Source organism: Saccopteryx bilineata, chromosome 6 (assembly GCF_036850765.1).
Source record: "Saccopteryx bilineata isolate mSacBil1 chromosome 6, mSacBil1_pri_phased_curated, whole genome shotgun sequence".
NCBI lineage: Eukaryota > Metazoa > Chordata > Mammalia > Chiroptera > Emballonuridae > Saccopteryx > Saccopteryx bilineata.
The window spans coordinates 202,488,521-202,502,546 of record NC_089495.1 but is presented as its reverse complement, the minus strand read 5'-3'; the positions used below and the strand labels follow the sequence as shown (position 1 = coordinate 202,502,546).

The following is a 14,026-nucleotide window of genomic DNA, read 5'->3' as shown; positions in this document are numbered from 1 at the left end:
TCTGTCACCACCATGAGGCATAAACTTTGGGCCAGTCCCTGAACCTCTGCGTGCCTCGGTCAGTTTCCCATTAATAACCTGCCGGTCCCTACACGTCTGCTCTAAGTTGACAACAGATACCCGCCCCCTGGATAAGCGAGGTCAGACCTCTTAAAGTCCCTGCTCCCCCCTTGCTGCCTCTCCCTTTTCCTCAAAAGCGGCTCAGGGAAAAGGCAGGTCCTGGCAGGAGGGTGAGATGCAGGGCGGGGCAGGGGGCGGGCGAGAGGGGAGGCCGGCCCCCTAGTAGGAAATGAGACGGTAGAAATAACACTTTATAAGCCTGACGCCCTCTTCCTCCTCCCATCCCCTGGCCACCTTCCAGCCTCCGCCGTCAGCCTCCTCCCCTCCCAGGCAGCCCCTGTTCCCCGAGGCTGCAGTCACTGGGAGCCCCCAGCCCGCCAGAGCCAGGAGCCCAGGTGGGGAACGAGATCCTCAGCCCCAGGATGTTGACAACATTGCTGCCACTGCTGCTGCTGCTGCTCCTGTCCGGTGGGACCCTTTGCAGCCAGGACGCCTCAGATGGTGAGTGGGGGGCACATCTCCTGCCCCCCGGATGGTCCTGGAGACTCTCAGCCTGTCTAGGCATGTCAGCAAGACTAGAGGAGAGCTTACCCCCCCCCCCCAGTGTCTGTGTCTGTAGTCGGCAGGATCTCTCTAGAAGGTAGGCAGGGTCCCGGGGACTGGTCTGTGTCCCAAAGCCAGGTGAGGAAGTACAGTTCGGCACGTGGGAAGGGGGAGATGGTGGAGGCCGGCGTGGGGGGCACAGGGCTGGAAAGATGGGAAAGTGATGGGTAGAAGCGACCTCAGGGAGAGGGGAGAGATGGGGTGAAGTCTGGACGGGGGAGCTGACGGTGATGGTGGATGGGGGTGAGTCGAGGGGAGATGGGAAGACACCCAGAGATGAGATGAGAGAAGGAAAGGATTGGAAAACAGAGGGAAGACTTGGGGAAAGACTAGGGCTGAGATATGAGAGGCAGAAAAGGGGAGTAGAGGAGGTGAAGGAAGACACGGGGCAGTTGGGGAAGCGAAGCTGGGAGAAAGGAGCTGTGGCCAGTGGGAGAACTCTATGGCTTCAGTCTGCCCCTCTGAGAGGGAGTGAATACTAGCTAGTATTCAGTGAGCGCTCAGTGCGGCTAATGCGTGTAATGACTCATTTAACCCCACTCTAAGGTATGGAATATTATCATCTCCATTTCACAGAGGAGGAGACGGGGCTCACTGCAGTTAAGAACCTGCCTGGGGTTACCCACACAGATGAACTTACACCTGCAGACACAGAGCACTTCTCAAATGCAGGCGTGGTCACGACACACCCACACGCACAGATTTGCAACCCCAGACGCATTCCCTCCTCGGGCACCAACTCTGTGCCAGCCCCTTACTTGGTGTAGGAGGCAGAGATAACCAGACATGATTCTATAGCCTAATGGAGCCCAGTGTAGCCTGTGTGTTTGCAGACAGTTCCATAGAATCTGGGACCACTGACACAGCTCCACTGAGTCTGGGAGGGTAAAGAGGAGAAGCATCAGGAAAACTCTAAGGAAAGAACAACCAAGCTGGGTTTTTGAAGCATGAATAGAGGTTTGCCAGGAGGCAGAGCAACCCTGACCTGCTATTTACATGTCAGTCAGAAGGCAGCGTGAGGAACTCCAAGGATTGTGGTACATCTAAGCAGTGGGAAGAAGCTAAAAAAGGCAGCAGGGGCCTGGTCCCCAGCAGCCTTGAATGCTGTGCTAAAGACTTTGAACTCAATTCTGTGAACAGACAGCCTACGGGGAGTCAGTATCGCTGGGTGGCTAAAAGTGCGAGGCTCAGACTGCTTGCATTCAAACCTTGGCCCTGCTATATATTATGTTAGCCTATTTCCCAAATGGACTGAGGTTAATAATAGTAGCTACTGCATTATCTTAATGGGAGGAAAGCACAAATAACATAATGATGTGTGTCAAGTACAGTGCCCAGGTCATAACATGCCCAATAACTATTATTATTATTATTATTATTATTGATAGAGGAGCGTATCCACTAGAGGATTTTAAGCAGAAGGACATAATCATATTATTTCTGGGTCAGAGTAAAAGGGGTGAAATTGAAAAACAAGGCAGGTGCATGAGGAAGTTACCAGCCCAGTCCAGACGAGAACCCGTGGAGGAGGCCTGAAGGAGGGAGGTGGCGGAGGAGGCAGAATTGGGATTCTGCATTGAAGGTCAGGAATTGCTGACTCACTGGAAATGGGGGGAGGAAGGGGTGAAAGAGAGAAAGATCAGAGTGGTTCTTCCACTGGCTGGATTACCCTGGGGCAAGTGGCTTCTCTTCTGGCCTCAGTTTCCTCATTTGTAAAGCAAAAATAATAATCCCTGTCCCACCCTCCTGGCAGGGTGCCTGTGGGCATTACATGGGAGGAAGGATAGGAGGACACATTATAGTTTATGAGGGGCCGAGAAGGTGGGCGGTCGGGATCTGGGTAGGGGGTAGGGGGGTATTATCTCCAGCTACACGCTGACCATCCCAGGCCAGCTCTGTCCCAAGCCAGCCAGGGACCAATGCGGCGCTGACCTCTGCCCCCAGGCCCTCAGAACTTCTACTTGCTCCAGATCTCCTACTTCCCAGACCCCCAGCACGTTTCGCACCAAGGCAACGCGTCGCTGGGGGGGCTGCTGACGCACTCGCTGGAAAGCCAGGACTCCAACATCACGATCCTCCAGCTGTATCCCTTGCAGGAGCCCAAGAGCTGGGAGCTCACAAAGAAAAGCGTGCAGGTCTACCTGGAGGACTTCCATAGCCTGGTGCGGCTGGTGCACCATGAGCGGACCTTGGCCTGTGAGTGGCTCGCGCACCTGAACCGGGGCGAACGGATCCTGGGTAGGGCGGGGCCTTATGAGGGGGGAACCCTCGGAGAGGGGTCTTATGGAGGGCGTGGCACTGTGGGCGTGGTCTTGTGTGGGTAGGCGGCTCTCAGAAACCCAGTGGTGCCCCGTAGCAGAATTTGCTGATCGCTGGGTAGGAGCTCGATGCTGGAGAGGAGTCGATGTCCTAGTCCATGGGCTTTCCGACGGGCCCTCTTCCTGCTAGCATGACCTCGGGATAGGCCCACACGGAACCCTGAAAGTTCTTCCCCCTGGTAGACATCCCCCACACCCGGCACCCTTTCCACCCAGCCTGTTGACCCTGAATCCCTCATCCACAGTTCCTCTGACCATTAGCTGCTTCCTGGGCTGTGAGCTGCCTCCTGAGGGCTCTGGAGCCCATGCCTTCTTTGAAGTGGCTGTGAATGGGAGCTCGTTTGTGAGTTTCCAGCCAGCGAAGGCCTCGTGGGTGGCAGAAACCCAGGCCCATTCCAGAGTGGTCTCCTACACCTTGCAGCAGCTCAATGCCTACAACCGGACTCGGTATGAACTGCAGGATTTCCTGCAGAACACCTGTGTGCAGTACCTGAAGGATTACAGCACCACGAAAAACTTGAAAGGTATGCTGGGATGGGCTATGGGCCTGAGTGTTGGGTGGGTTCCAGGCAAATGGATGGACCTGAAGGATGTATACCTTGAGCAACAGGAGGCCCAGGGCTGGGGGTTTGGGACAGAGTACACACAGCTTAAGTCACTTGGTGAACTCACCCCTTTCTTTGGAGCAGAAATCCCTTGGGGTTTGACTCTAAGCATGGATTCCTGGCAGTTTGTTCTTCAGGCTAACTCTTTGCATGTTCTCCAGGGAGCCAAACAGGCCGCTCGTACACTTCGCTGGTCCTGGGCATCCTGGTGGGCAGTTTCATCATCACTGGTGTGGCTGTAGGCATCTTCCTGTGCACGGGTGGACAGCAGCGTTAATTCCTCTCCAGACTGCTCTGGAAAAGAGCCGGCCTGGTGGGGGGCTGACAAGGGAAGATCTCAGCTCACTGAAAAACCAAACAGATTCCCACCTGGGACCGTGTATCCCAGGAGGTGTGGAGTGGCCGCGTGCTTCTCCCGGACCTGCCCACAAAGAGTTTAGGGGAGGACAAGGAAGAAGGCCAGGCAGACAGAGCACTTGGTCTACTAAGAACCTAAGAACTTGCATACTTCGCTGAACTGGTCTGAGACGTAAATGCTTGCTTCTCTATCTTTGTGGAAGACAGATGATGGAGTTGTGGTAGTAGTGGTATGGTCTATGGCCCATCCTCCAAAGGCGGAGAGAATCAATCACATAACCAAATAAAACAAGTCATCCACAACCAAAATAAATAACGTTCAGTGCTTCCAGGTGTGTCAGACATGGGAAGGGACAATGACAGGAAGGAGGTAGAAATAACCAGAGACATGACAAAAGTATAAAATCAAACTAATATGGGAGCAAGGAGCTATTAATGAATCAATCAATTAATAAGTTATATTAATAAATTAATTTATAGTAATAAATTCCTTACTTATGTGTAAGGCATTATTATTTCCTTACTTTGCAAAACTTCTAGAAAACTATGCTGTGCTCTTTGCTTCTCTTTCCGTACGTCCCGAGTACTCTCCAAGCTCTGCAATCTCACCTCTCCGACCTGCTCCCAGGTCATCCGCGACTTCCGGCGGCGGAACCTCCATCCTCCATGGTATCCGCACACTTCACTTTGTGGACTAGAACTCCTTTTACCCCAACTTCTGAAATGCCATACTTCTAATTTTTAGAAACCATTCAGTCCCTTTGCCTATGTCACCTCACTCCCTTCACCTTGGAAATTTTAGCTTTCTCAGAAGTCCATTTTGGGGCTCCTTCTGTTCCCCTTGAAACGGTCTCCTTCTGGGTGACCTAACTTGCATGGTTTCAAATACCATCTGCGGCGATTTCTGTGAGGAAGCAATATAATCTTGTCTTTGAGACCATGTGTTTTGTCATTTAGACAGACTTGAGTTTTACTGCTTTGAGCCAGGCATTCTAACTTCTTCAAGTCTCAGTTTCACCATGAACAAAGGGTATGATGAAATACACAAAAACGGTATAATAAAAACAATATGTACCTCAGAGGCTTTATTCATATTAAAAGAAGAATATATACAATATATGGATTCTCAATAAATACAGGGTGGGGCAAAAGTGGGTTTCTAGTTGTGAGTAGGCAGAACACAGAGTTTATTCTTATATTATTATTTATGAATGATTGTATTATTTTCCATACAAATAATTGTAAACCTACTTTTGCCACGCCCTGTGCAGCACTGGCCATTGACCTCCAGACCTCCCCATATGCATTGATTCCAGAAAATCATCTCTACCTTAACATTTTACAGACATTTTATAGTCAATATGCTCAAAATAAACTCCATATCTTTCTCCTCAAACCTGTTCCTTCTGTTGTTCACTACACTGCTCACAAAAATGAGGGGGTCAGGGACCATGCAGATACTCCGGTACTTTCAGCCTTTTGTATTGTGCATGTTCACCAATGAAATAAAACTTGGTTTTGCCTTGACGGGGGGTGAGGGGGCTACAGCAGATGGAGTGAACCCTTGCTCGAGCCAGCGACCTTGGGTCCAAGCTGGTGAGCCTTGCTCAAACCAGATGAGCCCGCGCTCAAGCTGGCGACCTTGGGGTTTTGAAACTGGGTCCTCTGCGTCCCAGTCCGATGCTCTATGCACTGCGCCACCATCTGGTCAGGCAAATCATGTATTCTTATTGATCAATGTCATCCTATTAAATTTAATTTCTAAATAAAAAAAAAAAAGATTCAAAGTCCTGGCGGGAGCATTCAAATGACCAACTCTATATCATGTCACTTTTGCCTTTGCTGCACGGGGGACTGAGGAGGGACACTTCAGGTGTCTTTGCTTCTCTCATGGGATGTGGGACCCTGTCCTCATCACAGTTCACACAGAGGAGGAGATTTCAGATATTGGGAAACCAAAAACCAAACCCTAAATGTTCACTGTGTTTCTCACCATCAGTTTACTCATTCAGTCTATGTTTATGACTAACTTCCATATACAAGGTTTTATATTGTGTACTTTGGAAGATACAGAATAACGAAGACAGGATTTTTCTTGAGAAGCTCATCATTTACGTGGAAAGATCAAATATATACAAATAAGAATAATAAAAAGTTTGATCCCCAAATTTCTTAGGAAACAAGGACAGACATTATTCTCGTTTCCAGTGTGCAGAAACCAAAACTGTTCTTCCTCTAATATCCCTTTGTATGTCCACGGAGCCATCGGCCAGGGCCAATCCCTTTGTCTCTCTGAAAGACTCAAGTCCAGCCTGACCTGTGGCGGCGCAGTGGATAAAGCGTCAACCTGGAAATGCTGAGGTTGCCGGTTCAAAACCCTGGGCTTGCCTGGTCAAGGCACATATGGGAGTTGATGCTTCCTGCTTCTCCCCCTTCTCCCCCTTCTCTCTCTCTCTCTCTCTCCCTCTCCCCTCTCTATAATGAATAAAATCTTTAAAAAAAAACAAAACCAAAAGACTCAAGTGTGTGTCCCTGCATATGACACGCCTCTCGTGAGTAGCCTTAGTCTTGCTCCACATTCACCATATCAGGACTCCTACCTATCCCTCCCCCCAATCCCCGCAAAAACAACAACAACAAACAAACAAACAAAAAAACAGATCCAAGTCTGCAATGCAGGGAGAGTTTACTGATGACCTAATGAAAAGCCTAGTAAAAGGTTCATCATAGCCTCTACAACAGGAACTTAGTTGAATTCCTTTTTAGCAATTTCTCTTCTTTTCCCCAAGATTCCTCTTCCTAGCCATCAACTCATCCCCCTTCTTTCTCTTTCCTCTCACAAGCTTGCAACCCCTTCACACCAAAGCAAACAACAAGACCTTTAAAATGTTTGAGCCTGCCACTTGTCAGTCTGTGTATTCCTTTCTGCAAAGCACAAGTTTTGTCATTTTCTTTACATTTCCTTAAGCATACGTCTTAGTGTCTCATTTCATACAGTTACAGAGGAAGAGGAGATGAGGTTTGGTCTGTGGAACTCCAGAGAACAGGTTAATGAAAAAGAGGAAGCATAGAGTAATAAGTGTTAGTTCAATACCACTTTCTAACAGAGCAATCCTATATTGGAACTGTCTGCTTTATACCGTAGTCAACTCCCCATCACTGGAAGTATCCAAGCAGGTCAGGTCCACGTTCTGCCCTCCAAAACCACATGTGACAGCCCTGCATGTTTTTGAGACAACCATCCTGTTCCCCTAAATCTTCTCTAAGGTTAAACACCTCTGATTCCTTCAAGGGTTCCTTATGTGATGTGGCTTTTCAGTATCTTGGCATTGTTGCTCTAGGGGCTTACCATAATTTGTCAATTAATCATGAATTTATTCAGCAATAGCCACTGAGTATCTACTATGGCTGAGACACCATTTTAGGAGCAGGGACTATTAGCAGTGAACAAAAAGTCCCTGTCCTCATAGAACTTACTGTCTATGGGGAGAGACGGGCAGTAAACAAGTAAATTTTTTAAGTGTCGGTGATGAGAAGTGCTAGGTAGAAAAATGAAGGCGGCAGGGGATAATAATAAAGGAATAAAGAGTACCAGGTGAGCCGCCGTCTTATAGACGGTAGACCTCTGGAATACGACGACAGTGGAGCAGAGAGGTGAAGGAAGTGAGAAGATGGGCCATCAGATGGCTGCGACAAGAACAGTCTCATCCAGGTAGACAGAACAAATGCAGAAGTCCTGCGGAGTGAGCTTGGTTTGTCTGACGCACAACAAGGAGGCCCGGTCATCCGGAGCGCTGTGGGCAAAGCAGGGAGAAGTAACAGGAGACCAATCACGCAGGGCCTGGCAGGTCAATTATAAGCTACAGTCACACGTTGCTTAACGACAGAGACACGTTCTGAGAAATGCGATGTTAGGCGATTTTGTCCCTGTGCAATCCTAAAGCGCACTTACACAAACCTAGATGGTATAGCCTACTACACACCTAGGTTACTGCCCCTAGGCCAGTGGTCCCCAATCCCTGGGCCGCGGACCAGTACCAATCCACATTTGGTACTTGTCCGCAGAGAAAGAATAAATAACTTATATTATTTCCGTTTTATTTATATTTAAGTCTGAACGATATATATATATATTTGTATTTTTCTGAAGCTGGAAACGGGGAGAGACAGTCAGACAGACTCCCGCATGCGCCCGACCAGGATCCACCCGGCACGCCCACCAGGGGCGACGCTCTGCCCACCAGGGGGCGATGCTCTGCCCCTCTGGGGTGTCGCTTTGCCGCGACCAGAGCCACTCTAGCGCCTGGGGCAGAGGCCAAGGAGCCATCCCCAGCGCCCGGGCCATCTTTGCTCCAATGGAGCCTTGGCTGCAGGAGGGGGAGAGAGAGAGAGGAAGGAGGGGGTGGGGGTGGAGAAGCAAATGGGCGCCTCTCCTATGTGCCCTGGCCGGGAACCGAACCCGGGTCCCCCGCACGCCAGGCCGATGCTCTACTGCTGAGCCAACCGGCCAGGGCCTGAACGATATTTTATTTTTTAAAAATGACCAGATTCCCTCTGTTACATCCGTCTAAGACTCACTCTTGACCCTTGTCTCGGTCACGTGATACATTTATCCGTCCCACCCTAAAGGCCGGTCCGTGAAAATAATTTCTGACATTAAACCAGTTTATGGCCCAAAAAAGGTTGGGGACCACTGACCTAGGCTACACACCTGTGCAGTATGTCACTATCCTGAACACTGTAGGCAACTGTACCACAATGGTAAGTACTGGTGTGTCTGAGCATATCTAAGCATAGAAACGGAATATGGTAAATACCTCATTTTGTACCAAAAATACAGTATAAACGATAACAAGGCTCTTACCACAAATGGAACTTGGGGACTGGAAGTGGCCCTGGGTGAGTGGTGAGTGACAGTGAGAGCCTAGGACTATACTGTATACTACAGTCTGTAACCTTCATAAACACTGTCCACGGGCTACACTGAATTTATACAAAATATTTTTTCTATAAACCAGTTTACCAAAACATTTTTACTTTATAAACTTTTAGAATTTTTTAGACTCTTCTGTCATAATACTTAGCTTAAAACACAAACATGTTGCACAGCTGGACGAAAATATTTTTATATTCTTATTCTATAAACTTTTTTCTACTTTTAAAATTTGGAAGCTTTTTACTTAAAATTTTACTTTTTGGTTTAAAAACTAAGACACCCTGCGTGACATGCGGTGGCACAGTGGATAAAGCATCGACCTGGAACGCTGAGGTCACTGGTTGGAAACCCTGGGCTTGCCTGGTCAAGGCACACATGGGAGTTGATACTTCCTGCTCCTCCCTCCCTCTTCTCTTTAAAATCAATCAATAATTTTTTTTAAAAAACTAAGGCACAAACACACACATAAGCCTAGGGCTTATACATTTTAGGATCATCAATATCACTGTTTTCTCTATTAAAAAAAATTCAATGTATTGATTTTAAAGTAGGGGGAGAGAGAGAAGGAGAGAAACATCCACTTGTTGCTCCCCTTATTTGTGCATTCACTGATAGATTCTTGTCTGGGTCCTGACTGGGGATCAAACCCACAGCCTGGGTGTATCAGCACGTTTTAACCCACTGAGCTACCTGGCCAGGGCTCATATCACTGGAAGGGGTCAGAGACAGCGACCCCTGTGGAGCTGTTGTCTTCCATGATGCCAGTGCCTTCCCGGGAGCCCTGGAAGCACCTGCCTGAGTTCTTCCTAAGGAGGCGTCTCTCTTCTGAGAACTGTATCCGTGGTAGTTAGCTTGGTTTTTATCTTTCTTCATCAGTTTGCTTGTCAGCAGATAATGCACCATGAACATTCCTCTCTATTCGTGAGAATCTTTCAGTACCGGGCTCCATGCTTTCGAACATTGTAGGGATCTTGTTGAGGTCTGCGGCAGCTTCTGCTGAGCCCCTCACTGTGGATGTTGTTGGGGGTTCTTCTCCTTTTTCTTCTCCCACAGCTCCCCTTTCTCTTGCCTCTTCTTCAGCTCCGCACTCCTGCTCCATTGCCATCTCCAGTCAGTTCCTCAGGACCCCCCCCCCCCCCAGGGGCACCTCAGTGTCGGTCTCATCCACACCCAGGTGCAGTGCTTTGCCTTGTCAATCACAGCCTTGTTGATTTCTGCAGCCTCCTCGTCCTTGGAAAATCCTCATCCTCTGAAGTCATGGATGAGCCTCTTGGGCGTCTTCTTCCAGATGCCATTCATCCAGTCTGTGGTGACATCATCCTAAGCCCATGCCCCAGTCTTGACACAGTCATGGACGGTGTGGCCCTTCCAGAATAGCCTCAGTGTCCTCTCAGGGTCGTCCTCAGTTATAGCAATAGCCCGGGCACAGGGCCTCCTCAGGTAGTAGGCCTCAAAAGCTGCTATAACTCCTCGATCCATTGGTTGGACCAAAGAAGTGGTATTTGGAGGGAGATATACCACTTTAATATTGGATGAAGAGCACCAATAAAGGAGGTTGTCTGGGAGCATTATCAACAATAAGCAAAATCTTCAAAGGTATGTCATTCTCCAAACAGTACTTCTCCATTTGTCTGGCTTAGCAATTCAGGAGGACATCTTGAAAGAGGAGCCGGATCATCCATGACTTCTCATTGGTCCTGTAGGATACTGGCTGTGTGTGCTTTCTGATACACGGGAAGGTCCAGGGGTTCTCTCTGTGCTGGGTCACAAAAGGGTTTCATTGCCCCCTAGCAACACTGGTATCTAGTCTTTAAAAGCCTTGAAGCCTGGCATTGATTTGGCCTCCTTGTAGCTAAAAGTTCTCTCAGGCATCTGTTTACAGAATAGGGAGTTTTCTACTGAACACTGGCAAGCAATGTTACTCCACAACCAGCTTATCTAGAGTTTCCAAATATTTTCCGGCTGCCTCACAACAGCGCTCGCAGACTCCCCGCTCACTCTCACGTTATGTAACAACAAGGGACTCTTGAATAATTTAAACTACCCAGAGCTAGCAGTAAATTTAATATCAGAGTCAGGTCCAGCCCTTTCTTTCCACATTGCAAACAAACGTTTTGCTTTGGCTGTGATCGTCCTGGTGCCCAGAGGGATACGGTTCTCGTCTGGTCTTCAGTCCGGGTCATGAGATGTTTCTCCATGTCTGACTGTAGTCGGTCTCATTGTCTTCAGTGAAGCAGATTCATTAGCAGCTTCCATCCCTTTATTCTTGTTCTTCAAGGTGGTAGCTCTGGTGCAATGGGACATGGCTGGCTGGTGGGCAACAACCCTCCCTGGTTTTCCACTTTCATAGGCCTTAATCACTTTGAATTTTATTTCTAGGTTAGCCCCTTGATGTGGCTTCTTATTGGCAACAGTAGCAGTGGATTCTGTATGCTTAGAGGCCATGATGACAACACATGAGATCAAGCACAAGAGAAATGACTCCACCAAGAGATGCAATCAACACAAGATATATAAGGCGGCTGCCAACATAACACAGCATAATGTATAACAAATTTTTTTAAAATAGAATGAGTACATGCTGAATAATAAAACCTATATGGCTCACAAGAATTAAAGAATATTTCAAAAATGAATATGAAGCAATAAAATATCCCCTAATTTTTGTGAGCAGTGTATAATCTAGCAAATATGTAAACCAGTAACATAGTTGTTTCTTTTTTATTTTTCTATTGTTTTTCTTTTTATATATATTTTTATCCTTCTCATTTTTTTTTCTTACATAGTTGTTTCTTATCATTAGCAAGCATTACACACTGAACCTAATTGTGTGTGCTGTCCTTTTATAGACTGGCAGTGCCACAGGTGTGTCTACACCAGCATCACCACAAACACATGAGTAATGTGGTACCCTACCATGTGATGATGGTTATGATAAGTCATTAGGCAACAGAAAAGTTTCAGCTCCATTGTAATCTTATGGGACCACCGTTGTCCTTACGGTCCATCAATGACTGAAATACCGCTAATCAAAGCACGTGAATGTACTTTGATTTTTATTCTGAGTAGGATGGGAAGCCATTAAAGGCTTTTGAGAAGAGGAGTGACATGATCTACTTCTGTTTGAAGAGCATCCTTATGGCTACCCTGGGGAAAATAGAGCTTAGGGGCAAAGACAAGTTCAAGGAGCCCAAAGGATCCAGACAGACACTCCTGTTTGGAGACTATTCTAATAACATGGGTAAAAAATGATGGTTGCATGAACCACAGTGTTAGCAGTAGAGACGGTGAAAGTCCCTGAACATTGGGCATGTCATGAAGATGGAGCTGAAAGAATTTGCTAACAGATTGGATATGGATATAGGAGAAATAGAAGAATAGAAAATGCCTTTAAGGAATGCAAATTAAAGCCATAGTATGATGCTGCTACTTATATATCAGAATAGTTAAAAAGAAAAAAAACAAGTCTAGGAAGGGAGGGAGGAAAGGAGGAAGGAAAAGACAATATTGACAAGGATACAGAACAACTAGAACTTCAATACCCAGCTGTTGATCATGTAAACACTGGTACAAGCACTTTGGGAAGCTGGTAGAATCCACTAAAGCTGAATGTATGCCTCCTAGGTATATACTTAATGGGAATGCTTACATAAGTTCAGTGAAAAATATATATATCATTGGTCATAGCAGTATTCTCTGGAATAGCCCAAACTGGAAACTACCCAAACACCTATCAAAAATAGAGTGATTGAACAAAGTATACCATATTTACATAATAGATATACAGCAATGAGAATGTACAAACTTAAATTATCATATACTTAGTGTGAATTAATCTCACAAATATAATGTTGAGCAAAAGAAGCCAGACACACACACACAAAAAATATATATTCGATATGATTCCATTTATATAAATGTCAAAGACACACAGAACTAACCTATGGTTATAAGATGTCAGGATATTGGTTACGCATGGGAACTAGTGATTGGAAGGGGGATTTCTGTTTCTTTATCTGGATGCTAACTACATACACGTCCTCACTTTGTGAATGTTCATTGAGTTATACACTTATAATTTGTGTACTTTTCTGTATCAGTATTAGGTTTCCATAGAGTTTACATTTAAAAGGAGTGACTCTGAGGTTTTTGGTCTGGGTAACTGGAGGCTAAAGTTCTCATTTTTTGAAAGGAGGAAGCTACAGGAGAAGCAGATTTGGTGGGAAATAGATCAGTTTTGTGTGTATATATATATATATTAAATTTGATACTTAATAAGATACTTATTAGTATCTTATTGATACTTACTAGTATCCCCACCCAAGTGGAAATGCTGACAGGCAGTTGGTATACAAGGGTGACATTTAGGGAGACGTCTAGGCTGGAGATGTAACTTTGGGAGCTCACTGTAAAAATAATGTATAAATCCATGAGGCTAGACGGGATCACAGAAGGTTTAGTGCAGATAGAAAAAGCTAAACCCTGGGATGCTCCAGCATCTAAAGATTCGGGACTGAGATAGAAACCAGCAAGGAAAACTAAGAAGTAGACACCGAGGTATAAAGAACACCAAGACGGAGTGGTATCTCAGGAGCCAAGTGAAAGAAATAAAATAAAGGTCCCAAGGGGAAGTGAGCACTGTAACAGATGCTCCCGGTAGGGAGAGTAAGGCTAGGACTGAAAATGGACTCCTGATGCAGGTCATTGGTGCATCGGCGACTGCAATAAGAGCACTTTGAGTGATGCAGGGGGAACAAAGCCCGCCTGGAGTGGGGTTAAGAAGGGGCGTGGGGAAACTGATTTGAGACCATGAGTATAAATAACTCTTTTGAGGAACTTGGCTCGTTTATAGGAGAACAGAAAAGTAGGGTGCAAAGTAGAGGATTAATTAAGGATGTTAAGAAAAGTGTGTAATTAAGTATTAAAAGGGGTCATAGGGCTGCCTGACCTGTGGTGGCGCAGTGGATAAAGTGTGAACCTGGAACGCTGAGGTCGCTGGTTCGAATCCCTGGGCTTGCCTGGTCAAGACACGTTTGGGAGTTGATACTTCCTGCTCCTCCCCCCCCCTTTCTCTCTCTCATCTCTCTAAAATCAATACAATCTTTTTAAAATGGGGTGGCGGTTATAGGGCTGAGGAGAGTGTGTTT

The 14,026-nt window shown here is 46.7% G+C and overlaps 1 protein-coding gene across 3 annotated transcripts; it reads left to right on the top strand.

Moving 5' to 3' along the window:
- Nucleotides 1-233: 233 nt before the first annotated feature.
- Nucleotides 234-11,497, top strand: PROCR (protein C receptor). 3 transcript variants are annotated; one of them, XM_066236937.1, is made up of 4 exons: nt 234-561; nt 2,608-2,859; nt 3,227-3,505; nt 11,259-11,497. In XM_066236937.1, the coding sequence occupies exons 1-4, from the start codon at nt 483-485 to the stop codon at nt 11,261-11,263; spliced, it is 615 nt and encodes a 204-aa protein (XP_066093034.1). In that variant the 5' UTR covers nt 234-482; the 3' UTR covers nt 11,264-11,497. The 3 variants fall into 3 exon arrangements, with proteins under 3 accessions (XP_066093034.1, XP_066093033.1, XP_066093032.1); XM_066236936.1 differs by lacking the exon at nt 11,259-11,497 and adding an exon at nt 3,748-5,700 and having other exon boundaries at nt 237-561; nt 2,634-2,859; XM_066236935.1 differs by lacking the exon at nt 11,259-11,497 and adding an exon at nt 3,748-5,698 and having other exon boundaries at nt 244-561.
- Nucleotides 11,498-14,026: the final 2,529 nt, after the last annotated feature.